Source organism: Mesoplodon mirus, assembly GCF_964341445.2.
Source record: "Mesoplodon mirus genome assembly, chromosome: 3".
NCBI lineage: Eukaryota > Metazoa > Chordata > Mammalia > Artiodactyla > Ziphiidae > Mesoplodon > Mesoplodon mirus.
Genome location: NC_138978.1, coordinates 20,843,068 through 20,866,796, shown reverse-complemented (window position 1 = coordinate 20,866,796; position 23,729 = coordinate 20,843,068). Strand labels below are relative to the sequence as shown.

Below are 23,729 nucleotides of genomic sequence, written 5' to 3'. Positions count from 1 at the left end.
TTTCAAGATTAAATGGATCTTTCCAAACCACACCCTCCCAGAGATTCTGCTAATGTCCCCTCCCACCCTTTAGGGTGGATGCTCCCTGGGGTGGTGGTGGGGCTGGCCTTGAGTCCTGCTTGGTCTGGCCAAGGATGTGTTAACACAGTGTGTGTCTGAGCTAATAGTCCTGGTATAGGAGCATCAGTGCTGCTTGTTTAAAAATGTTGATTCTTGGCCCTACCTCAGAGGCACAGAACCAGACCTGGGGAAGAGGTCTGCACCAGACCCAGGAATCTGCATTTTAATAAACTTCCCAGCGGATCCTGAGGCATAGTAAAGGCTGAGAATCCCTGAGCTGGAGATGGGGAAAGCACTTTGCCAACCACCCAGATGTGAGCAATAATCATCATTCCTACACGTCCTGGGCTGGCGGGGCCAGTGCCTGTGGGACTTGGGCTGAAGCAGCCCCACATCTGGGTGGCTGCACACATGCCACAGCAGCAGCTGGTGTCCTTCTGGCTCCCTGAGCTCATTAATCACACCTTGACTGGCCTCCACTTACATCCAGTAGCCAGCTGGGCCGGGCTGGGCCTCGTCCGGGGGTTGGGGGGAGGGGGGAAGCCAGCGCTGGACACACTCTGCCCCAGCATTACCTCGAACTCCCACCCCTTGCAAGAAGCAGCTCAGACTCTGATCCTATGACAGGCCACCTCTGCCATGGCCCCAGGGACCCCCACCTCCTGGCATTTACACCCTGTGTAATTCCCTCCCCTGGAGCATGGACTGAATTTGGTGACTCACTTTTAATGAAGAGAATACAGCAGAAGTAATGAGATGTCACTTCTGAGATGAGATTATAAAAAGACTGTGGCTTCTGTCTTGGGTGCTCTCTCTTTTACGCTCCCTCTCTCGGATCATGTGCTCGGGGGAAGCCACTGCACGTGTGAGAGGCCCACGTGGGAGGGACTGTGGCCTGCAAACGACCACATGAGGGAACGTGGAAGCGGATTCCTCCCTGGTCAAGCCTTCAGATGAAACTGCAGCCCCAGCCGACAGCCTGCCTGCAACCTCAGGAGAGACCTGGAGCCAAAGGCACCCATCTAAGCCATGCCTGGTTCCTGACTCTAAGAAACTGAGATAATAAATGCTTGTTGTTCACTGAAGCCCATGCTCCACAAGAGAAACCATCGCAATGAGAAGTCCGCGCACTGCAACGAAGAGTAGCCCCTGCTTGCCACAACTATAGAAAGCCCTTGTGCAGCAACGAAGACCCAACGCAGCCATAAATAAATAAATAAATAAATAAATAAATAAATAAATAAATACATGCTTGTTGTTCTAAGCTGCTAAATTTGGGGCTAACTCGTTATGCAGCAATAGATAACCAATACACCTCTTCATCTGGGCACCACTCCAGCCACAGTTCTTCTTACATCTCTCCTTGCACCCTTAGCCACAGTCACACCAAACAATTGACCAGTCCCCCTAATGAGGCACACTGATTCATGTCCCCAGGTCTCTGTTGATGCTGATCCAACCTCCAGAAGGACTGGGCCACCTGGCTAAGGTATACCTCTCCCAAGACTCAGCTCCAATGTCACCTCCTCTGTGAAGCCTTCCCTTTTTCTGTGCCCACCTCAGCCTGAGCAGTTCCTATTAAAACAAGTCTAATGCATTCCCACCCTTGTTCATTTACAGTCGGTCTCCTCTGCTAGACTGTGAGCTCCTAGAAGGCAAGGCCATAGTTGGATTCTCTTCTGTCTTACCTGGTGCTTAGCACAAGGTCTGACATAGAGGAGGCACAGGGTTGATGAGTGAATAACCAATAAGCAATGAGTGACTGATTCTGTTCCCCATGGCCTGTCTCAGCCCTGCCATGTCCCAGGGCTGTGTGCTTTCACACTCAAGTAAAGGAAACCAGATTTGTTGTCTTCCCTAAGAAACCAGCCTTTTCTCCCAATGCCCCCATTTCTTTTCCAAGACCATCACAGCCCTGTAAGCTGGAATTCCTGGTTCCCTCTGATTCCTCTCCCTCCTCCCTTTCCAATCTGTCTCCACATCTCATCTGATTCACTGCCAAAACATCCCTTGACTGCACCCCTCCTCTTCCCCAGCACTGTGGACGCCCAGTCCATGCAGCCATGACCACCTGAGATCACTGCAGCAGCTTCCCCACAGGCCACTGCTCCTGTCTCTTATACACCCACTTATCCTCCCAGGACCCTTAAAATGCTGCCTCAGAGGGCTGGAGGGAGGAGCCGTGGAGATGGTGGATGCGACAAAATTTCATAAAGGTGAGGATCATTGCAATTACCCTGGGCTAAACTTTAACTGGCTCTTCGAGGCCCCTGGAAAAGGTCCAAACTCGTAGCCTGGCAACTGGAACACCCCAGGACCCAATTCCAATTGGGAAGGCAAGAGGAAGTGGCACAAGCAGGCTTCAAGTCTCCTATGTCACCACCATCACCACCATAGCTCACACTGCAGAGAACCTGTGCCACGCTGGGCTTTATATGTAGCATCTCATTTAGTTAACATTTATTAACCTCTTACTGTATACTAGAAGCCATCAAAAGTGCTTTACATGTCTTAAGGTCTTGAATCCTCACAACTACCCTATGAAAGAGGGTTTAACAACTCGGATCAGGACATCCAACTAGTAACCGGCAGGGCTGGAATTTGAACCCAGGTCTGTCTACCTTCCCAGCCTTCTCACCACCATGCAGTACCTCGTACAACTTCTTATGTTTACACAGCACCTTTGTGACTCTTGGCCATAATCAAATACTACCTGTACTACTGTTTACTTAATATTTTTCTTTAAATTAACTTAAGGGGCACAGTGGTTAAGAGGGTAGTTTGGAATTACATTACCTGGGTAAGATTCTGTGCTACCTCCACTTATTCACTGTATGAACTGTGTATGAGCTGTGATTTCTTCCTATAAAATGGCACTTTCCTTCATAGGGTTCTTGTGAGGATTAAATGAGTTAGACATGTAAAGTGCTCAGCACACAGTAAAAATGTTAATCAGGAGGGCTGGCTCACAGTGGAGCTGCACTTCCCCATCTCTTTGAATTGGAAGTAACCACATCACTTGCCTTGGCCACTGAAACGTGCATAGGAGTGATGTCTGAGCCATTCCGGAGAGGAAGATTGAGATCCCATATACAATCTGTCACACTCGCTCCTTCCTTCTGCCCTGGTGATCACAACATTCCAAATGGTGGCGCCTCCATCTGCTTGGCTCCCAGAGGGAGGAATCCCAAGCTGACTCACAATGGACATGTAGCATTAAGTGAGAAATAAACTTTTATTGTTTTGTCACTTCAGCGTGGCCTGGCCTATACTGACTGATACAGCCAAAGCTCAATGAAGGTTCTCTTATAAATGTTATTTACTATGACTTATACATTTTCTTAAAAGGGAAAGCATATCACTTTTGTAAATGAAGAAATAAAGTGCCACCTGCCATCATGACATAATAATTAAAATGAGAAACATTTATCCTCAACTAAAATCAGCCTGCAGACCCCCTGTAGTATGTGCACGTACCACCATTCAAGAAGTGCTGTTTAATGCCTCCCTCTAAGAAGCTGAACGACGGCTGTAGATTTGGAAACCCTGGCCACAGAGGGCCTCGTGGTCAGCTCCAGGCCTCTGTGCTCACCAGCCTCCCCTCCCAGCTGCCAGGTTCAAGTCTGCAGCCAACACCAACTCCACACACTTGCAGGGGCACCTGCCCCGCTGTGGCCCTTACCTCGGCAAACAGTGCCATTCTCCACGGCCTCGAAGCCCGCTTTGCACATGCAGCGCCCGATGGGCACCAGCCACTCGCCGTCCCCGTTACAGTAGAGCTTGATGGGCACGTCCACCTCCTCCGCGTTGGCGATGCAGCTACCCCGGGCAGCCACCAGCGATGTGCTCTCAGCCCCTGACAGAGTCTCCTGGAAGATGGCGCCGTTCTGGATGATGCGGGGGCACTTGCGGTAGAAGACGCGCACAGCGATGAGAGACATGCAGCCGCCATAGTCCTGGAAGGCCAGGTAGAAGCCACTGCGGGACACGGGCCCGAAGCTCCGCACCTCGGTGTTGATCTTCATGACCCGGCCACCAAGGTCCACCTGGGAGAAGCTCTCGTCGGCGGCAATGGTGTCGACCTTCACCCACGGGTTCTCCATCCAGTTGGGGAAGGTCTTGGTGGCCGAATCGAAATCGGCCTCATAGTAATAGAGATTGAAGGTCTCCTTGCAGGAGCCAGGCACGCTGGGGATGCTGCTGCAGTCACGCACCGAGAACTTCATCTCTACGTGGATGCGATGGGCGCCACGGCGCCGGATGAACTTGGTCCGTAGCCAGTTGTTCTGGCTCGATTCAAACACATTGCACACCTGGTACGTGCGGATCGTGTTCATGTTCTCATCGTAGCCACTCACCTCTTCCCACTGCGGGTGAAATGCTAGTCAGGTGGGGGAGGTAGGGGCTTAGCCCCAGGGAACACCCTGTCTAAGAGGGGAGGCACAGACTCTTCCCTAGGGAATCCTCCAGTCTGATGGGGGTAGACAGGACACCTACCATCAGGGGCCTCCTAGTCTAATGGGGGAGGCACAGACCCTACCTAAGGGATCTTCCAGTCTGATGATGGAGACATGATGCTTACCATCAGAGAACTCTAAGCTGAGGGGGAGACATAGCCTTGGCTCTGAGGAATCCCCCAGTCTATGAGGGAGACACGCCAATCTGATGGGAAGGGCACACACCCTGCTCTTGGTATTGCCCTAGTCAACGTGGGAGATGCGACCCTTACCCCCAGGGGTAACTAATCTGATAAAGAAGACATGGCCCCTGTTCCTGGGAAGCTCCCACCTGGAAGGGAAACCAGGGAGAGGCCCACCCTGTCTGAAAGCAGACAGAGTAGCTTTGGGAGCTACCAGTCTGATGGGGGACACAGGACTTCTGCCTGCCGGGAGCTCCCTGTTTGATCAGGGAGACACAGTCCTTGGCCTTGGGGATTCCCAGTCCAATGGAAGAAGAGCCCTCACCCCCATAACAGGAAGACAAGGCCTTCCCCCATGAGAGCAGCTCTGCTCTGGGGCCTTCAGTGGCTAAGACAGTGCCTGGAGGGACACCTTCCCGCCCTCCCGCCTGGGGTCCGCACTTCGGCGCTTCACTGGGCCCCAGCCTGGGCTCTCACCCAGCTGCGAGTTCCCAAGCTCCACTGCTGGAAGGGGCTGGGCAGGGCCATGGAAAGTTGGAAATGGAAGGGCACGGGCCATGTTCCCTCCACAGACGCTCACAGGCCAAGCTCACTCGCAGGCTGAGCCTTTGTTCACACTTTTGTGGCCCCTCGAGCATCTTTTGTCTCTCTGTCCATCCCCTGGAACCTCTTGCCGTGGGCTCTCCCTCCAGCTGCAGTGTTCGCATTCACCGACTCTCCCTTGGGCCCTCGGGGACAACCTGCCTGGACAAGTGCCGGGCACTCCCGGCCCTCTTGGTCTGGTCTCCCCAGTGGGACTGAGAGCTTGTTGGGATCGGCCACCCGTCCCCTCCTTCTCCTGTGCCCCCCTTGGTGTTGGTCTGGCTTCGTCTGGGGTAGACCCAACAGCAGAGTGTACCCCACTCACCTATGCTGGGCCAAGGGTGGGTGCTGTAACAGGATCTCATTTCTTTGTCATGATTATCACATGTGGTAAGTGGGGTTATTTCTACTTTAGATGAGGGAGTAGAGACCAGAGAAGTGAGGTCACCTGACCCAGGTCACACAGACACAGACACAGATCCAGACCCATGCTTGCCCACACTGTCTTGAAACATGAGGACCCAACAGTGGCCCAGGAGTCCTGGGTTTTGTCCCAGCTCTGCTAACTTGATGTGTGGCCTTAGGCAAGTCACGGCCCCTCTCTGGGCCTCTATTTCCCCAACTGCCAAATGTGACTTTGCGGGGCGGCGGGGGCAAGTGGTGGGAGAGGTGTCACTCTCAAGTGGGTGTTCTTTGTCCTTTTGCCTCCCTCAGATTCTCCAGCCAAGTCTGCACAGGGTGGGGTGGTGTTTGCCAGCCCAGGGAGGGCTGATGCTGTGAAGGGCAAGTGTGCGTGGGGAAGGCTGAGCTGGCCCAGCCGCTCCTTCAGTGGTGGCTCTGAAGCTCCCTACGTTGCATTTAATTTTTTTTTTTTTGGTGGCACCATGTGATAAAGTCAGCCCCTTGTTTCAATCACTGCTCTTCTTCAGAACTTAATTAGAGCACTTAATTAGAGCAGTCTGCCTTTCTCCCCTCTCTCTAATTAACATGCAGAGGCCCTGCAGCCTAAACACCCCAAATAATTGCGTCCGGGGGCCCTGCAGCCCAGCCTGGCCTCATTACTGGCAGGGTGGGGATGTGCGCCCAGCCGCCTTCACAGATGGAAAATTGGTGACAAGAAAGAGCCACAGAAAGAGGCCTGACCCTGGGGCCCTGCCTATTGAGAGCACAGACCTGAGGGGGGTGGGGGGATGCAGCTCCTTGGGGCAGCAGCTGAGTCCCAGCAGAGAAGCTGGGATGGGGGGAAGGGAAGGGCTGTGGGAGCCCAGAGCCCTCCCCAGAGACCAGGGGGATGAGGAGGGAATGATACTAGAACTGACTGATGACGGTGACAGTTACTATAGCTACCTGTCACTGGGAGCCCACTCTATGTCAGGCACCGTGCTAGACACTTTGCAGGAGAACCTCACAACAGTCCTATGAGGAAGACATTATTATCACCATTTTACAGATGAGGAAACTAAAACTCAGACAGGTTAAGGAACTGGTCCCAAATTACACAGCTGGTGAGTGGCGGAACTGGGACAGAATTTCAGGAGTGTCTGACCCCACAGTCTGTATGTAACTGCTGAGCTGGTTGTTGTGGGAAGAAAGAGGAATCTCAAATTGTGCCTGATCTTGTTCTTGGGAAGCTCACAGCCTCCATGGGCTCAGACCACTGGACCCAAGGCAGTGTGATGATAAGAGCTCAGGAAGGGGGAGCCTAGTGTTAGGGGGACCCAGAAGACTCAGTCACAGCCCTGGATGCAAACCTGAGCCCTCATCACTTACTAGCCATAGGGTCCCCGCCAGGTGGCTATAGCTCTCCGAGCCTCAGTTTCTGCACCTGTAAAATGGAGGGGATTCCTCCCCATAGGACTGGAGATGATGTATGTAAAGATGCTTTGATATAGTACGACACCCAGTGGGTGCTCAGGAAATGACAACTCACCTTCCTCATCTATAAAATGGGGGTAGTGTGTGTACCACTTCTCAGCCTCGCTTTTATTTATTTATTTGTTTGCTATTTTTTGGCCACGCTGTGTGGCCTGTGGGATCTTAGTTTCCCAACCAGGGATCAAACCCAGGCCCCCGGCAGTGGAAGCGCAGAGTCCTAACCACTGGACCGCCAGGGAACTCCCTCAGCCTCCCGTTTAGAATTCTATGGGATAAAGTCTGAAAGCATCCAGCATGTTGTCATGGTAACTAGCACTCCATCAATGGTAGGGGACCAGCAGGGTGGGGCAATGAGAGGCCACGTCCTGGGACCTGAAGGAGGGGAAGGGGCTGGAATTCAGCGGGGCGGGGGAGGCGGGGCATCTGGGCCCTGCAGCAGAACCCGAGGTATCCTGGGAGACCAGGCAGGGTTTGAGGACCACTGACTCACCCCTGATGGAGGATGCACAATCCAGCCCAGCTCCGCCGTCGCTGTGGTTGAGTCCATCAGCGTTTCTGTGGAGACAGCAAAGAGTCATCACTGAGCTGCCTATGAAGCACCGTCAATCACCAAGAACCTACCTCCTGAGGGCCTTCTCTACAGAGCGCTACTTCCATTGCTCCAAACAATCATCTGGATCTAACCCTATAGACTACCCTCCCTTTAGGTCGTGCCTCTCACTCCATAATCCCGCCCACTCACACACTCCAGCCAATCATCTGATCCTATTCCTCTAGACTCCACCCCTTAAGGTCCAACTCCAGCCCTTTCACACATGGTCATGCCCCACCCTCTTAGCCAATCACATCCCTCCAACCTAGGTATTGCCCCTCTGCTCCTTTACTGGTAGGGAAGGGTCTTAATCTGGGGTCTCCTGGATGGGCTTCAGAGAGTCCTCAGGAAATCTCAAATTTTAACTTCAGACTTAGGGTTCTGTTCGCTTTTCCACTTGCATCAAATTCTCAGAAACTGGAATGTTGGCCTTACAGGGGCCTCCCTTGGGTCCCAGCCAAGCCGCATCAGTTATCCCACGTTGGCCCTCTGGCCCACACCTCCTGTGAGGGATACCTTTCCCCCTTCTCCAGGAACTTGGGGTTCTCCATTGTGTCCTCATCCCTGGGCCCCCTCCCCTAGGGTTCAGACGACTCTGCCCCTAGGATAGGGCCCTGGAGATGGAGGGGTGTTAAGGGGTGAGCACTGTGTCCAGTGGGGCCAGACCATCACCTGCCCTCTGGGGGTTCAGGAAACTCAGATCAGCTTCTGAACCAGCCAGGCCCCACTTGCCTCCCCTTATTCCAGCAGCTGGAGGAAAAGAACCATACAGCCAATGACAAAGGAGACCCACAGGGCCAGAGAGATCCCCAATCACCCCCAGATCAGGCTCAGCACCCCTCCCTCTACCCCCTTCCTGCCACAGGGGATTCAAAATACTTTTTGAACTGAACTGCAATGCACTGAGAAGATTTAATTACTCAAGTATTCAATCAACAGATATATCCTGATGCCCATTATGTACCAAGCACTGTACTGGATACCCTGAGGGAAAAAATGGTGAATAGCAAAGCCCTACCATGGAGCAGTTCACAGTCTGGTAGTGGAGATGGGGTATGAATACAAATAGTTATGCGAGGGTAGGCGGAGAGACCCAGAGGATCACAGCTGGACCTTCCACACCACCTAGATCAGCGAGAGTGAGTGAGAGGCATGCTTGCTGCTATGCTCCAATTCTGTGCCCAGGACACATCGCTAATCGATCCCCACACTCGGTGGCTACACAATGCTTCTCACCACAGTGCTCCAGGAAACTAACACCCACCATTTGAGGTGCTATCCCTGGTCTAGCCTAACTGCCTCATTTTAGAAATAGGGCAACTGAGGCACAGAGAGGGGAAGAGACTTCCTAAAGATCACACAGGAGTTGGTGGCAGAGTGGGAGGTGAGGGTCTCCTGCTTCCTACCCTATAAACTTCTAGACACTTAGTTTGATGGCCTGGGCTGGATGAACTAAGGCAGAGAGAGTGGGGGCAGGGTACACAGTGTCCAGGCCTCTGTGAAGGTCGAAATGGGAGTAACAAGGTCTTGAACTAGGGCAGGGGAGGTATGGATGGGAGGGTGGGAGAGAAGGAAGCATTTAGCCAGAGGCGACCCCAGTCAGACCTGTGAGCTGACAAGAGAGGATGTGGCAGTGTCCTCATGACCGCCTGTGGCTTGTGTTTGCGGTCACTGTGTCCCTTTGCACTGGGGGCTGGTGAGGGGGGAGGAGGGTGCCAGGGACAGTGGAGTCCAGTGCCAAGGGCATCTTTCTGATGGCAAATTGGAGGGAAGTTGTATTGTGCTGCTTTGGAGCTGAAAAAAAGGGTTCCTTTTCACACTCCGAATGCTACAGATTTTTCCTCCTGGAGAGAACAAGGGCTGAACTTTTAACCTGTTTTCTCTCATCGGCCTCAGCCAGAGACGCGCCAAGCCGGGCTCTCTGCCTGGGCCCGAGGAACAGCTGCTGGGAGCCGTGTGGAACAAGGGAGAGAGGAGACTCTGCTTGGGACCAGAAAGGGGTTGGGAGGGGGATGCAAGCCGCCAAGCAGGTGGCCCCACCCCTTGGCTGGATTCTTGGGCTGACCCAGAGGCCAAGCACTAGAGGATTCCACAGCCCAGAGGAGGGCCTGTGAACTGACATCCTCATAGCCTGGGTGGAAACTCAGGCTCAGAGTGGGCAAATGACTTGCCAAAAGTCACACACTAAAGGCTGGTCCTCAAACTCTGGGCTCCCAGGGAGCTCAGGCTTGGGGGTTCCACTGCCCTCCCCGGCTCAGCATCCCACCACATCTGGAACCAGCAAGGGGAGGATCTCAGAAGGACAGGAAGTCCATGGGCAGGCTGGTTCACAGCAAGAAGGGGCTAAGAGGAGGGTCCAGCTTGCATGTCCCCTGGGAAGGACACAGAAGGCTGGCACCTCCTGGGCTCCCTTCTCACCAAGCTGATCCTGGGCTCTGCCTTGAAGGCTGCCTCTGGGAAAGCTGTTACCCTGGGGCCGTGGCAGGAGGGAACCCCGGGGTGTTCTCCCTACAACTTCCCCTTGGCCTTTTGCCTTTCCATGTCGACACCTCCCTCCACCCTCTGCAAAAGAGGCAGCTAAGCAGAGCAGACCAACGGGGGTCGGGAGGTCAGACTTCAATTCCAATACCCGCTCTGTCACCCACTTGCCTTGTAACCTTGGACAGGCAACCTTTCTAAGCCTCAGTTTCCTCACCTGGAGAATGGCCGTAATACCCTCCGAGGGTGGACAGGAGGACGCAAGGAGTCGGAAGGTCTATTAGCTTGCAGCCCAGTGCAAAGCAGATCATCAGTAAGTGGCAGTTATTATTTCTTAGATTGAATGTGGTGCTTTTTGGCCGACCCAGTGCCTGCACACACCCACCATTTCCTTTGGGCTCATTAGGTGGCCCCTGCAAGCAAAGGCGAGTCCAAGCAGCTCCCGCCACACCCCAGACCATGCTTGCCAACACCTGACAAACATCAGCCTCTCGCTCAAGGGCCGCAGCCTCTGGGGAGCCCCTCCTGGTCTGTCTGATGCTGCTTTCCTGGGATGCCTTGGTTTCCTCTTTGTTCCTCTCAAACCAAGCCCCCAAGTCAAACTCAGTTTCCTGGGGAATCTGCGGTCAGTAGTTCTTGCCTCAGGAACCTGGGTGGGTTCAAAAAGCCAAGCCCTGTTTCCATCACCAGCACTTCCCTCCTCCCTGAAACACCCCAGACTTTGCTCCTCTGATCTCAAAAATCTACAGAGGGAGAGAACTCATGTTCACTGAGACAGAGACCCTGTCCATTCGGAGCCAGAAACCCTCACCAACATTCTCACAATGACGCCAAGGGATAGTTGATACTGTCCCATTTCACAGATGGGAAAACTGAGGCTTACAAAGGCTTAGGAACTTGCCCAAGGTCACACAACTATTCCATTCACACGCGGTGCTCCAGCTGCAGACTGTTTGGCACTCTCTCACACACACTGTTCCTTCTGATCTTCTCCCCTTCTACACTTTCTTTACCTGCCCCAAGACCCAGCACAGGGCTTCACACTTAGCAGGTCTTCAGTTGAAGGCTGAAATCCCCTTCCCTCCCCTAAAACTGTAGGGCTTGAACACATGCTCCATCAGGACACCATCCATGACTTCAGCTGTTTTCACCTACAGCCTGCACTGTTATTTAATTACAAAGTTTCTTCTGACTCTTTTTTTTTCTCTTAAGTGCATTTTAAAGAGGAAAAAAATTATCATTATTACAAATGGGAAACCAATATCACTTGCCATAAAAGGAAGGAAAATAAACATAAGACCATTACAATTAAAAATGTTTGTCTGCAAACCAGCTAACATCATCTCACTTCCTACAGTTTGGGGACCACTACGCTCCACCAAGCTGCCTGTGAACTGCTGGAAATGTCCCCATCCCCATCCCCACTGTGACAATGACAATCCTGCATGCAGGGGAAGCCATTTTTGTTGTACACAGATGATTGATTAATCACCACATGATGTGACAAAGACCGCAACGGGAATGTGTATGGGGTACCGTGTGTGATGGGAATCGGGTACGGAAGGAGAAGAAAACAAACAATTCAAGGACAGCTTCTTGGAGGAAGTGACATGGATAAAGGCTTGAAGAATGAGTTAGGAGGGAGTTAGGAGAGGCTGAGTGGGGAGGTTGTGCAAGGCAGAAGGGACAACAGAGGCAAAGGTACGGAGGAGACAACATAATGGTTTGTGGGAATAGATGTGTGGGGGGCAGGGAGTGATGGGAGCTGAGAACTGAGCTGGAGAGTTGGAGCAGGAACCGCCCAGTAAAGGTTAGCGGCTCTCCGAGGCCCCCTTGCTGGACCACACCCACCTGCCCACATCTTTCCCAGCCCCTCTGGTGCCATCCACACCCCCCCATCCTGCCTGACACTGCCCTTCCACTCACCTCTGGGCACTCCCACCCCAGCTAGCCTGCAAATGTCCAGTTCCCAAGCCCTGGATGCTCTAAGTGACCATTAAAAAATCCCAGTAGAAAGATGAGGAAACTGAGGCTCTGTGGACAAGATTCTTAGCATCCAGCTGAAAGCTGGAACCAGGGCCTCCAGCCACCAGCCCAGAGTGCCTTTCTTGATGGGAAAACAGGGTCTGGGCCCTGGGAGCGGCTCTGGCCCTTGCCCCACTGCTCCCGCACCCCCTCTGCTTCCTGGAGGCTGCACAGAAGGAAGCAATCAGGAGGCCCCAATTGCACAGGCCGGGGAGGCCCGAAGACCCCTCTGGCTATGTGTGAATGAGCAGTGCGCATTTCAGAAATATTTGAGCTAAAAGGGGAGACACAATGAAGTTGTTAGCGTTGGGCCAACAGGAGGGTGGCTTTGCGGGGCTCTGTTTTCAGGCTGGGGTGGGTGGTCGCCCTCTGCTCCCCAACCCACCCTTGGTCAGCTCTGTCTGACACCCCTCTTGGGTCATACTTCTCTAGGGCCACAGATACTGTTCATCTGCACTAATGACAGTAGGTGAGAGTTCCAAAGACACGAGGAGGAACATTCATTAAATGCCTACCATGTGCCAGGCAATGAGCTGGGCACTCTAAGGATCACCTCAGGCTCATGGCAACCAGGGGGGTACACACTATTAGCCCCATTTTTCAGATGTGGAAACTGACATCAGAGAGGTGAAGCGGCCTGCACAAAGGCTCACAGGCAGGGCTAGGATTTGAACCCACATGTCTCATTCTTCCTCTGTGTTATTTTTAGGAGGCTGCAGCTACAGCCTTAAAACACACACACACACACACACACACACACACACACACACACCAGGACTTTTTGTATGCTCTCCCTGTATATGGCCCTATGTAAGGACAGGAGGGGAAAGAGGGGGGAGGGCAGCAGGGGAGTGGGGCAGACTGTCTACGCTAGAACCTTGGTTCTGGCAAGTTCTAGTGTGTGACTGCAGGCAAGATCGTCCTCCTCTCTGGGCCTCAGTTTCCCCATCTGTAAAATGGGTCACGTGAGAATTAAGTGACATCATGTAGGTGAGTCCTGTTGATCGCCAGTCTCCCTGGGTCCTCATTCTGGGGGAGTTCTGTGTCTGCTTCCCTCACCACTGTAACCTTAGCACTGAGAACTGGTTCTGATACACAGTAGATATATTCGATCTGCACATGGAAGCTGGGTGAGGTTTCTAAAGCCCATTTCTGATCATGTCTTCACTGAGCTTGATGCCCTTCAGAGCTCCCACTGTCAGCGAGATAAAGTGCTAGCTCCTCAACAATGCATTCAAGGCCCCTGCTGGCTGGGCCAGCTGATTAACTTCCAGCAGTGTCCAGCCATCCTGCATTTCCTTCTGCTTACAGAAGGTACTATGTTTCCTTGGGCCTTGGTGACTTGACTGTTCCCAATTTTCCTGCTTGGAATGCCTGGCCCTTCCAGCTTTATAGCCTGGCTAACTTCTCTCCCAAAACTTAACTCAAAGGCTCTTTCTTCCTGGCAGCTGCCCCTGAGTTCTCCTGGGTTAAGTAACAAGATCATGGTCATTCAACACACGTCTATTCTATCTCCTGTGAGCCAGGCCCTGTGCTGAGCACTGGGGACACAAACAGGTGAGCAGGTCCTTCCCTCAAGGAGTTTCCAGACTAGTGCCTGACATGTGAACTTTCTACAGGGAGAGGCAGAGTGAAACAGCTGGTCCGGGCCACGAGCCAGGAGACCCAAGGGAAGAAAGGATTAGCTTTGACCAGGGTATCAGCGAAGGCATCTCAAAGGAGGTGGCATTTGAGCTGGGAGAAGAGGGGAAGGGCATGCCATGTAAAGGGCATGACAGAATCAAAGGCACGGAGGTATGAAACTTGAGGGGCAGTTTGGGCAACAGTAAAACCTGAGGACTGGGTCTCAATGCAGGGCTCTGGGCTAAGGGTTTGCCATTCATTATCTCATGGCATCGTAACTATTGATAAAGTAGGTACTTTACTGACTCTCCCTTTACAGATGGGAAAACTAAAGTTAGGAGAGTTGTTCAAGGTTTTCTTGGCTGGGCAGTGGTGGAGCTGCATCTGTCTTGCACCAAAGCCCATGTTCTTAACCACTGCATCATGCTAGAGTGTCTGTCCCACGGGTTGGGAGCAAAATGCTTTGTGGATGGATCTGGTAGCTTGGAATGGGGCCAGACCTGTAAGGCTTCATATGTGGAGCTAAGGAGTTTGAATCTTGTCCCAAAGATACAAAATGGGGCAATGGGGAGCTATAGAGGGTTCCAGAGAAGAGCAGTGACATCGTCTGCCCTGAGAACATGGTCGAGCCTGAAGATCCTCGTAGCTATTCCCTGGGGTCTTTGCCCCAGACTGGCCAGCAGCCCACAGCCCAGGCAGCCCATCAGCCTGGCACATGACCCAAGCCTCAGATGCTGCTCTGAACCCTTCCCAGCAGCTCTGGCTGCTCCCTGGTGGGGCCAATGAGGCTGAGGTGATTCAAACACAAGCCCGTCTACCCCACCACAGCCTGGTGAGATGCTAGCCACAGCCTGGAGGCCAGACCTGGGCTATCAATGGCTGGGAGTTGGAGCATTCTTTCCACGACCCATACTAGAATTCTAAGAGGCGGCCACAGTCAGGAATCAGCAGATAAAGTTCAAGGCCATTGATAAGCTGGGTAATTTGGCAAAGTCACTTCACCTTTCTGAGCCTCAGTCTCTTCATCTATTAAATGGGGATCACAACATCCTCACTCTGTGTACCTCACAGAGTTGCTTAGAGGATCCAAGGAGGAACTGGGTGCAAAGGTTTTTATAAAACGCGAAGGCTGGGCCATATGAAGGCAACAGTGAAAATCACTAACACTCACAGAGGAAGACAGTGGGCTTCACTGACCCTGTCTCATTGACATCCCAGAGCAAGTAATGGAGAAGCCAAGGCTTGGAGAGATCAAGGACTCCCCCAAGGCCACACAGCCAGTAAGGGGCAGGGCAGGATGGGACCTGTTCAGTCTGAGGCCAGAAACTACCAGGCTATGATGCCTCGCAAATGGGAGAGGAACAAATCAGAGCGTTCATGTACCACGCCCTCAATGCCAGGTCTTGAGCAAACACTCTGCATACCCTGCAAGGCTTGCACTGTTATCCTCATTGTACAGATGAGAAAACTGAGTTCAGAAAGGCTAAGAGACCCGCCTAAAGACACACAGCCAAAAAGCAGCAAAGCTGGATTTGAACCATCAGCCCAACTGGGTTTCCCGTGGCCTCTCCTCTGAAAACCAGGTGAGGAACAGCGGCTAAGAGGGTCTTGGGGTCACTGGTCCAAAGCAACCAAGTAGGGGGTGGTGATGCCAGAGCAGCCCTGAGAAGGCTATGGATCTTATAAGGTGAAATCTGCCAAGAGGCAGCATGGTATTTTTCCGGCTCGGCCCCCCTGCTCCGCCCCCAGGCTCACGGAAAGGGGACCCAGCTAATGTAAAATCCTTCTGCCCAACGACTCTCCCGGCACATACCCCTCCTCGTGCTCCTGCCGCTCGGAGGCCCTTCTCTGCCTCGGTTGCCTGCCTGGAGCCTGTTCTTGTTTTCTCAGGCCTGGCCGGAGGAGTCCCCACGACGCCGGCTCCTCCACGCTGTCCCCCGCCTGCCCACCGCTGGCCTGGGCATCCGCCAGCGCCGGCCGCCTGGCTGAAACCCAATCCTCCGGGCCAGCCGGGGTGCTCGCTAACAGCAGGCCGCATTGTGCGGCCGGGGCTTTGGGAGAGTTTGGATTCGCTGCTTGGGGACCCACTTAACCTCCGCAAAGGACAGGATGATGGATGGGGGTCTGGGAAGGGGTTGCTTGGGGGGCGGGGTGGGCGGTAAACGAACACCAGGGCTTTCTGGGGAAGGGAAAAAAGGGAAGCGGGGACGGGAACGGCCCTGCACACAGAAGAGCTCAGTCAGTCCTCACAACAACCCTGAGGGATGCCTGTTACTCTTACTGGTCCCATTTTATACAGAAGGAAACTGAAGCTCTGAGAGGTTAGGTGACTTGGCCAAGGTCACACAGCGAGTCAGAAATTGAACTCACTTCTATTGCCCTTGAGCCTTCCTGATACACCAGGCTGCCTCTCACAGCCAGCATTTGTCCAATGCTTTTAACTTTTTTATAAATTTATTTATTTATATTTATTTTTGGCTGCTTTCGGTCTTTGTTGCGGTGCGCGGGTTTCTCATTGCGGTGGCTTCTCTTGTTGCGGAGCACAGGCTCTAGGCGCGCAGGCTTCAGTAGTTGTGGCACACAGGCTCAGTAGTTGTGGCTCGCGGGCTCTAGAGCGCAGGCTCAGTAGTTGTGGCACATGAGCTTAGTTGCTCGGCGGCATGTGGGATCTTTCCGGACCAGGGCTCGAACCCATGTCCCCTGCATTGGCAGGTGGATTCTCAACCACTGCGCCACCAGGGAAGTCCCCCTTGCCATAGCCATTTTAAAGAAGAGGAGACACACTCAGGTAGGCAGTTACTTCCGGGACCCGCCTCGGGCTGGCTAAGGGAGGCAGGAGCCCAGGCACCCCAGGTGTTTACAGTAGGCACCCCTTCTGAGCGGTTGCTAAATATTTTGCACCTCTCCTCTGCCCCTTGGACAGACCTCCCACTCTGCAGTCCAGCACTCAAGGCGTTCCTCTCCCTGCAACATTCCTCGCCCTTCTGACCTGCCCAGGACACTCATACACATCCTTCAAGACCCATCTCAAATGTCACCCCCTCCTAGAAGCCTTTCCTGATGACCCCAGCACTGGGGTTTCCACAGTCCTATGTGTACCTCTCATTGTCACGCTTGTCACCCTGCCCTGAGACTTTTACTCATCAGCCCAACTGGATTGTGAGTACAACATGGGCAGGGCAGAGTCTGGACCACTGTGATAGCCCTCAGCCTCTGTTAAAGTCACATACCCCCCACCTCACCCCGACCACCCAGCCTACCCAGACATCAAATGCTCTTTTCTGCTTACACCATCTGGGTGTCTGGATTTTTCCTCCAGGAAATACGGTTACTGTTATCAAGGTGGCTCCATATAGTATATAATTCAAAGCACTTACTTAGTGCCAACGACTGTGCTGGTCACTCCTTTGATGCTCGTAACACCCTATGAGATAGATTATTGTCCCCATTTACCTATCCACCCATCATCCATCCAACTATCCATTCATCCATCCACCCTCTCACTTACACCATCCGTCTACCATTCCACTCGCCCTATAACCTACCACCCATTCATCTACCTGCCCATATACCAAGCTTCCCACTCAAGTATCCAATCATCAGGCATACATTTCCCCCATTAAACCAACTTCCTTTCCTTCCATCATCTCTTGCTCCTTTACTTCCTATAGATGGGGGGAAATGAGCTTCAGAGAGGTTAAGCAACTTGCCCAACATCACATAGCTAGTAAGCAGCAGATCCAGTTGAACCAGGTACACTTTTAACCACTCTACTATGTGGCCTCTCACTTTTTTCTCATTTCTTTCTTTTTTTTTTTTGCGGTACGCGGGCCTCTCACTGCTGTGGCCTCTCCCATTGCGGGGCACAGGCTCCGGACGCGCAGGCTCAGCGGCCATGGCTCACGGGCCCAGCCGCTCCGCGGCATGTGGGATCTTCCCGGACCGGGGCACGAACCCGTGTCCCCTGCATCGGCAGGCGGACTCTCAACCACTGCGCCACCAGGGAAGCCCCCTCATTTCATTTTTAACTGTCCTGTTGCATGCAGGTTTAATATTATACGTCACCTCAAACCCTTTTGGATGTGTGTGGAGTATAAATTACAAATCAATAAGACACAGGCCACTGTAAGTCCAAGCTGCGGACTGTCAGGTTGGAGTCAATTAGGAAGCCTGCTGCAAGACCTGCTGGGACTAGATCTCTTTGCCTCACTGGCACTGGTTTCTCCCAGTGAAGGACAATTAACTCAAATCCCAGAACCCAAACCATACCTCTGCTTCTGGGCAAGATGTCGGGCATTTAGCCACATGTAGTTTTACTGTTCATTCATTCACCCACTGACCCACACACCTACTCATCTATCTATCTATCTTTCCAACCATGCAGTCCTTATAATCCTCTATAAACTATCCTGCCATCCACCCACCCAGCCATCTAGCTATTTACCCATTTGCATGCCTATCTCTTCATTTATCCATCCATCCATCCATCCATCCATCCATCCATCCATCCATCCATCTTCCCTCTGAGACAACCTCCCACCCGTCCTTTCTCTCTTTTCATTCATCTATCCACCTGACCATTCATTTACCTGGCCATTCACATCATTTACTCATGTCTAAAAATATGCCACCTATCTATCTCCTCCCATCTATCCAGACTGCATTTATTGAACACCTACTATGTGCCAGGGCTGTGCTAAGTACTGAAAATCAAAAACAGACTGACCTCTAAATGTGCTGCTTTGGGATAAACTCTAAACCCTTAATGGTTCCCACCCCCAATTCCCAAGGATTTCCCAAGTTCCACATTCTACCCTTGAATTTGGCCCCTTGCTCAGGCTGACATCCTGGGTTCTGTCCTGATGCCTCTGAATCTGGTTTCCCTCTGCCTCCAGATAACGCCCTTCACTTGGGCACCCCCTTGGCCTGTAGACCTGGCTTCCCCCATCATATCAGACATGGATATGGCTGAGGCCCATCGCACCCCACAGAGGACCCAATGAATGAGAACTCGGGCCCAGATCCAGCCTCACCTCCAACTGTGACCCCTTGTTGCACAGTGTGGAAGGGGGATCCCGAGCATAAACAGACATAACTGCATAGCAGAGGAGGGACCCTAACCCTGCCTGGGAGTCAATGGAGACTTCTCCAGTGTGTGACACCTGGCCTGAACTCCAAGGTACTGAGCAGGAGACAGCCAGGCTGGAACGAGGGAAAGGGAGAACTGAGAGGAGGAAGGGTTCTGGGCACAAGGAACAGCTTGTGCAAAGGCTGGGAGGAGAGGACAAACATGGCCCCTGCAGGGAGCTGCACGAGGGAGGAGGAAGTCCTGGGAGAAAGAGAACTACGGACACCACAAAGAGCCTCGATGCCAGGCCGAACGGCCAAGACCAGCCCGAGGGCAGCAGGGAGCCATCGAAGGCGGGTGGCCTGATTCAGGTGTCACTGCATTCTCTGGTGTAACCGACCCATTTTATAGATGAGGAAATTGCACCCTTGGGATCAGAGAGGTGCAGAGGGCTGCCCCAGGTCACACAGTTGGTCAGGGGCAAAGATTCCATCCCACGTCTGATGGCTCCAAAGCCTTCGCTCATTCTGAAAGCAGCTGCTGTTTCAGAGGAGCTGTTTCCAGAATGCCTGCATCCCTCCTATGCTAATATTCCCCCTCCAGCTCTGCCCCTGTGGCCCTCGGTGGCAGTGTCAGTATGGTGGCAGAACTCCCAGGGCACCGTCTCTGCTCAGCGAGACTTCGCCTGCTCCCTCTCAGTCCCTGGGCTCACTTGCCAGCTACACCTGGCACCTCGGGTGATTAAGCAGACACAGCTCTGCTGGGGCGTTTTCTAATGTGCCCCTGTTCCCCATCATCATCTTCACGATCAGAGCCTCCACGTCTTCATCATCAGTTACCGTTCATTCCCTACCGTCCCCGACATCCTGAGGGGCGATGCCAGACAAAGAGCCAGGCGGGCCCAAGAGCTTTTCACTACTGGGGCTCTTGACCTGACGGCACAGAAGGTTCATGACAGTGGAAGGGCCTGAGAAGGAACAGGATTTGAAATGAAGGGTCCTTAGGGTGGATAAGACACTAAGGAAAGGGCTCTCTGAGTCAGAGGCAGGGAGGAGTCTGGCCAGGAGGCGAGGGAATATGACCCCCACCAGCAGCATCTCCATCACCATGGAGACTGTTTACTGAGCACCTACTCTACGCCAGGCACTGTGCCATGCAAGGGACATCCAGGAGGGCATCTGAGTTCATCTGAGCCTCCCCAAAGCCTCCCCTGCCCCTTCCAGGGGCATGCAGTCTCCATGTTGCAGACAAGTAAACTGAGGCTCAGTGAGGACAAGTTAGTGGGCCAAGATCCCTGCAAGGTGGTGAGGAAGGTAGAGTTTGATTTCTGGGCTGTGTGTCCCAACTCCTTTCATGACCCTAAGAAGCCTTTTGGGAGTCCACAGTCTCAGGTGAGGGTTGAAGCAGGTGGTGGGGTTGGGAAGTGGGAGCTTCCATGGCAGCATGGAATCAGGGAGCAGGCAAGGTCTGATCCGGAAGCAGGAGGCTGTCCCCAGAGAGGGGGAGTGGACAGGGGACAAGGCCACCTGACACCCAGTCCTGTGCTCTTCCCACAACAACCTGTGGGTGCCTTTGCAGCCTGAGGAGTGTCAGGAGGAGGGCACTGCTGGGTCCAGGAAGTGGGTTGTGACAGTCACATGAACTGCAGTGGGCTTTTCTGGGCTTCTGTGTTGGGAAGGGTGCAGGGGATGGCAGAGGAGACTTCTTGCCTGTGCGAGAGATCATTCCATGGAGTCACAGAAGGCTTCCAGGGGGAGTCAGCCACAGTCCTGGGAGGGCAGAGCCCTGCTTTCTCACCTGTGATTTTATAGGCCTCCAGGCCAGTGCTGCCCTAGGAAGCTGACCAGGTGCTGATGGGCCAGGCAGCTTCTTCCATCACCTGCCCTGAGGGGACGATCCAGACTGGCCTGACTTGCAAGGCTTTCTGTGGGCTGCCCTGGCCTCTGACTCCCTCCATGCCACGGGGCCAGTCTGTTCACTGTCAGAGCCCGTGCCTTCTTGTCTCCACTGTCGAGCCTTTGCTCTTGCCTATACCCCTGCCTGGAACACCTTCTCTGAAAAGACAGGGCCATGGCAGGCAGGCAGAGCAGCAGAAGCGAAGCCCAGGGCAGGAAAGAAGAGTCCCTTAAACATTCTAGAACTTTTGCCTCCTTTACCGGCCCAAGCCTCTTCCTCTGCCCACCTTCTTCACCTGGAAAAGTCCTCTTTACCCTTAAGACTTATGTCAGGCATCTCTTCTTCCAAGAAGCTTTCCCTGACCAACACCATGCCCCCACTTTCCCAGGCTGGGTTAGATGCCCCTTCTCTGGGCAACAATTTTCCAGAGTGTATCTGATGCCCTTTCCTAACCTGGTGTTTAGATGGGGGCAGGAGTCCCGCACTGTTGGCTGCTGGGTGGAACGTGGTGGCCCCTGGTGTCCAGTGTGACCAGCAGACAGCTCCCCGCAGGCACAAGGAGAGGCCATGTCAGATGACAAGCAGGTGGTCTGTGCCAAGACCACAAACACAACGGGCCGGCCCTGTCTCAGAACTGAGCCAAGGAGCAGCCTCCTCAAGCTGCTGGCTGGGCCACTCAGCTGGTCCACCTGGGAGCTGGAGACCACAGGACCACCGGCCACAGTCAGGCCCAGCTCCCTGCCCTGATCAGCCCTCAGCTCTCCAGGCCCACACTGGGATTCCTGTTCACTAGGAATTCCACGGTACCGGTGGTGGCGGCAGCAGCCTTGGGTAGCCCCGGCAGACACGCTGACGCTGGGAGCCAGCTCAGGAATTCCTGCTCTGATTAAGATATTGGATCTGGAACCTCAAGCATCTCGCTGCGCTGGGATAGGATGCTTCTCTGATGGGGTGAAGGTGTGTGGTGGGTGGTCCTGTACCCGCATGCTGACCGGTGCTCCCACTCCCTTCCCCGCTGGCCCTATCCTCCCCATACCCACTCCAGGTCTGCAGCCTCAGTGAACTCATCTGGGGAATGGGAGCACTCAGCAAGGCTTACTCATAGGTATGGATACAAAGCTCCTAGCACAGGCCTGGCACAGTCAGCTTAGCCCAGGAGAGGTTAGTACCACAATTTTTTTTTATCACCTTTCATTACCCAGAGCCCAGTGGGACTGAGAACAGCTCCCAGAGAAACCTCTGGGGTGGGGTGGGATGGGCAGCTGCATCCTGACTTCTAGCTGAGTACCTACGACTATGTGTGCCAGGCACTGTGCTGCTCATTTTCATGGGTGATGCCATTTGGTCCCCATTTCACAGATGAGGAAACTGAGGCTCAGAGAAGGGCAGTGACTCGCTTGGGGTCACCAGGGAGTGAGCGGCAGCACTGGGATTCTCAGCATCGTCTAGGGCTTCCTGCTGCCTCCCACTAAAGCTCAGAAAGTCCCCCCTGCTGGGCCTGGTAGGGAGCGTTAACTTGGCCTTATTTAAAGTTGCAATTATCTGTCCCATTTCCCTCTGGTTACAACTGAGCTCTCCAGGGAGGTGGGAAGACCGTGATGGGGGATGCCACGAACAGGGAGTTTCTAAGGAATCCTCCCTGAGCCTGGGACTGAATGAGCATGGAGGACATGTGGCTTCCTGTTCTGGGGCCTCTCTCCCCTTTGCCCCTGCCCCAGGGAACGGACCAGGCCAGCACGGGGGACTGCGAGGGGCTGTCCCAGGGTGGGCAGGCTCCTTGTCCTGCAGAGGCTGTGAAAGGATCACACCAAGGGCTGAGGCACAAAGATAGCACCAGATGTAGAGATGGAAAGACGGAGTCAGCTTGGGGATTGGTCTGAGATCCCATGGCAAGGCAGCAGTGTGTGGGTGAGACAGATCTAGAGAAGGGCCCCTGAAAGCTCGTTGAGAGGGAGAAAGACAGAACTGGGGAAGGGCCCCGGGGATGAGCAGAGAGTAACGGTGCTCACAGGCATGGATGTGGGGTTTTCAGTGGGCCGGTGCCTTACGAAGGCCTTGCGGGGGACAGAATGCAACAGATGAAAAGCCTCAGAAAGGAAGGTCTGGGCCCAGCCTATGCATCGGCCACTCAGTGGCGTGGCCAGAACTGGTGCCCAGATTGTTTGGCTCCCAGTCCCCCACCTCTCACCGAGACGCAGGATTAGTCAGGCATACGCACCCACTCTGCTCTCCCACACGCGGTCTTCAACACCCCTGCCCATGTCCTCTGCTCTGATTTCAGCACACTCGCTCACATCACACCTACAGCCACAGTGCCTGCCGGGGGAACCAGAGACTGGCCAGGCTGACACTGAGCAAGCAGTTCTGGTACCCGCCACCAGAGCAGGGAGCAGACGCTGGGCGGTGGGACGAGATGGGCAGGAGAGCGGGAGCCTGGTGGTGGGAGCCGGTGGTGGAACCCAGGTGTTGCTGGGTCCAAATGCCAGGGAAGCAGCATAGGCTGTGGTGTTTCCGGGGAATGCAGAGTGTACGTTCAGAAGTTAGATCTTGATTTGAACCCCACTTCCTAATCCAGGGACCTCGGGCCAGATACTTCCTTTCCTGTGACAGTTCACAGGTCCGTGAGCTGTGGAATGGGAATCACATTGGTACCTGCCTTGCAGGTGGTCGTGACAATAAATGAGATCATGCCCAGAAAGCGCTCTGTCCAGTGCAGGGGCTCAGCAAAATACAGTGCTCAGTAAAATATTATCTATTGTTAATATAACTCAAATTTCTACACAAACTGGCACAAAGCAGTCACTTAATAAATGGAGGTTACGGACTTCCCTGGTGGCGCAGTGGTTAAGAATCCTGCCAATGCAGGGGACACGGGTTCGAGCCCTGGTCTG

At 53.6% G+C, this 23,729-nt stretch overlaps 1 protein-coding gene across 3 annotated transcripts in view; it reads right to left on the bottom strand.

Annotated features, from left to right (window-relative positions):
* The window catches only part of EPHB2 (EPH receptor B2), a gene marked incomplete at its 3' end in the record, with an annotated part of 186,207 nt that overhangs the window by 114,546 nt on the left and 47,932 nt on the right, over positions 1 to 23,729 (bottom strand). For all 3 annotated transcript variants that reach the window (XM_082614001.1, XM_082614002.1, XM_082614003.1), the window contains exons 2-3: positions 7,647 to 7,711; positions 3,743 to 4,427 (exon numbers count right to left, since the gene is read on the bottom strand). In XM_082614001.1, coding sequence (XP_082470127.1) covers positions 3,743 to 4,427; positions 7,647 to 7,711 — 750 coding nt within the window. The remainder of the gene's footprint in view (positions 1 to 3,742; positions 4,428 to 7,646; positions 7,712 to 23,729) is intronic.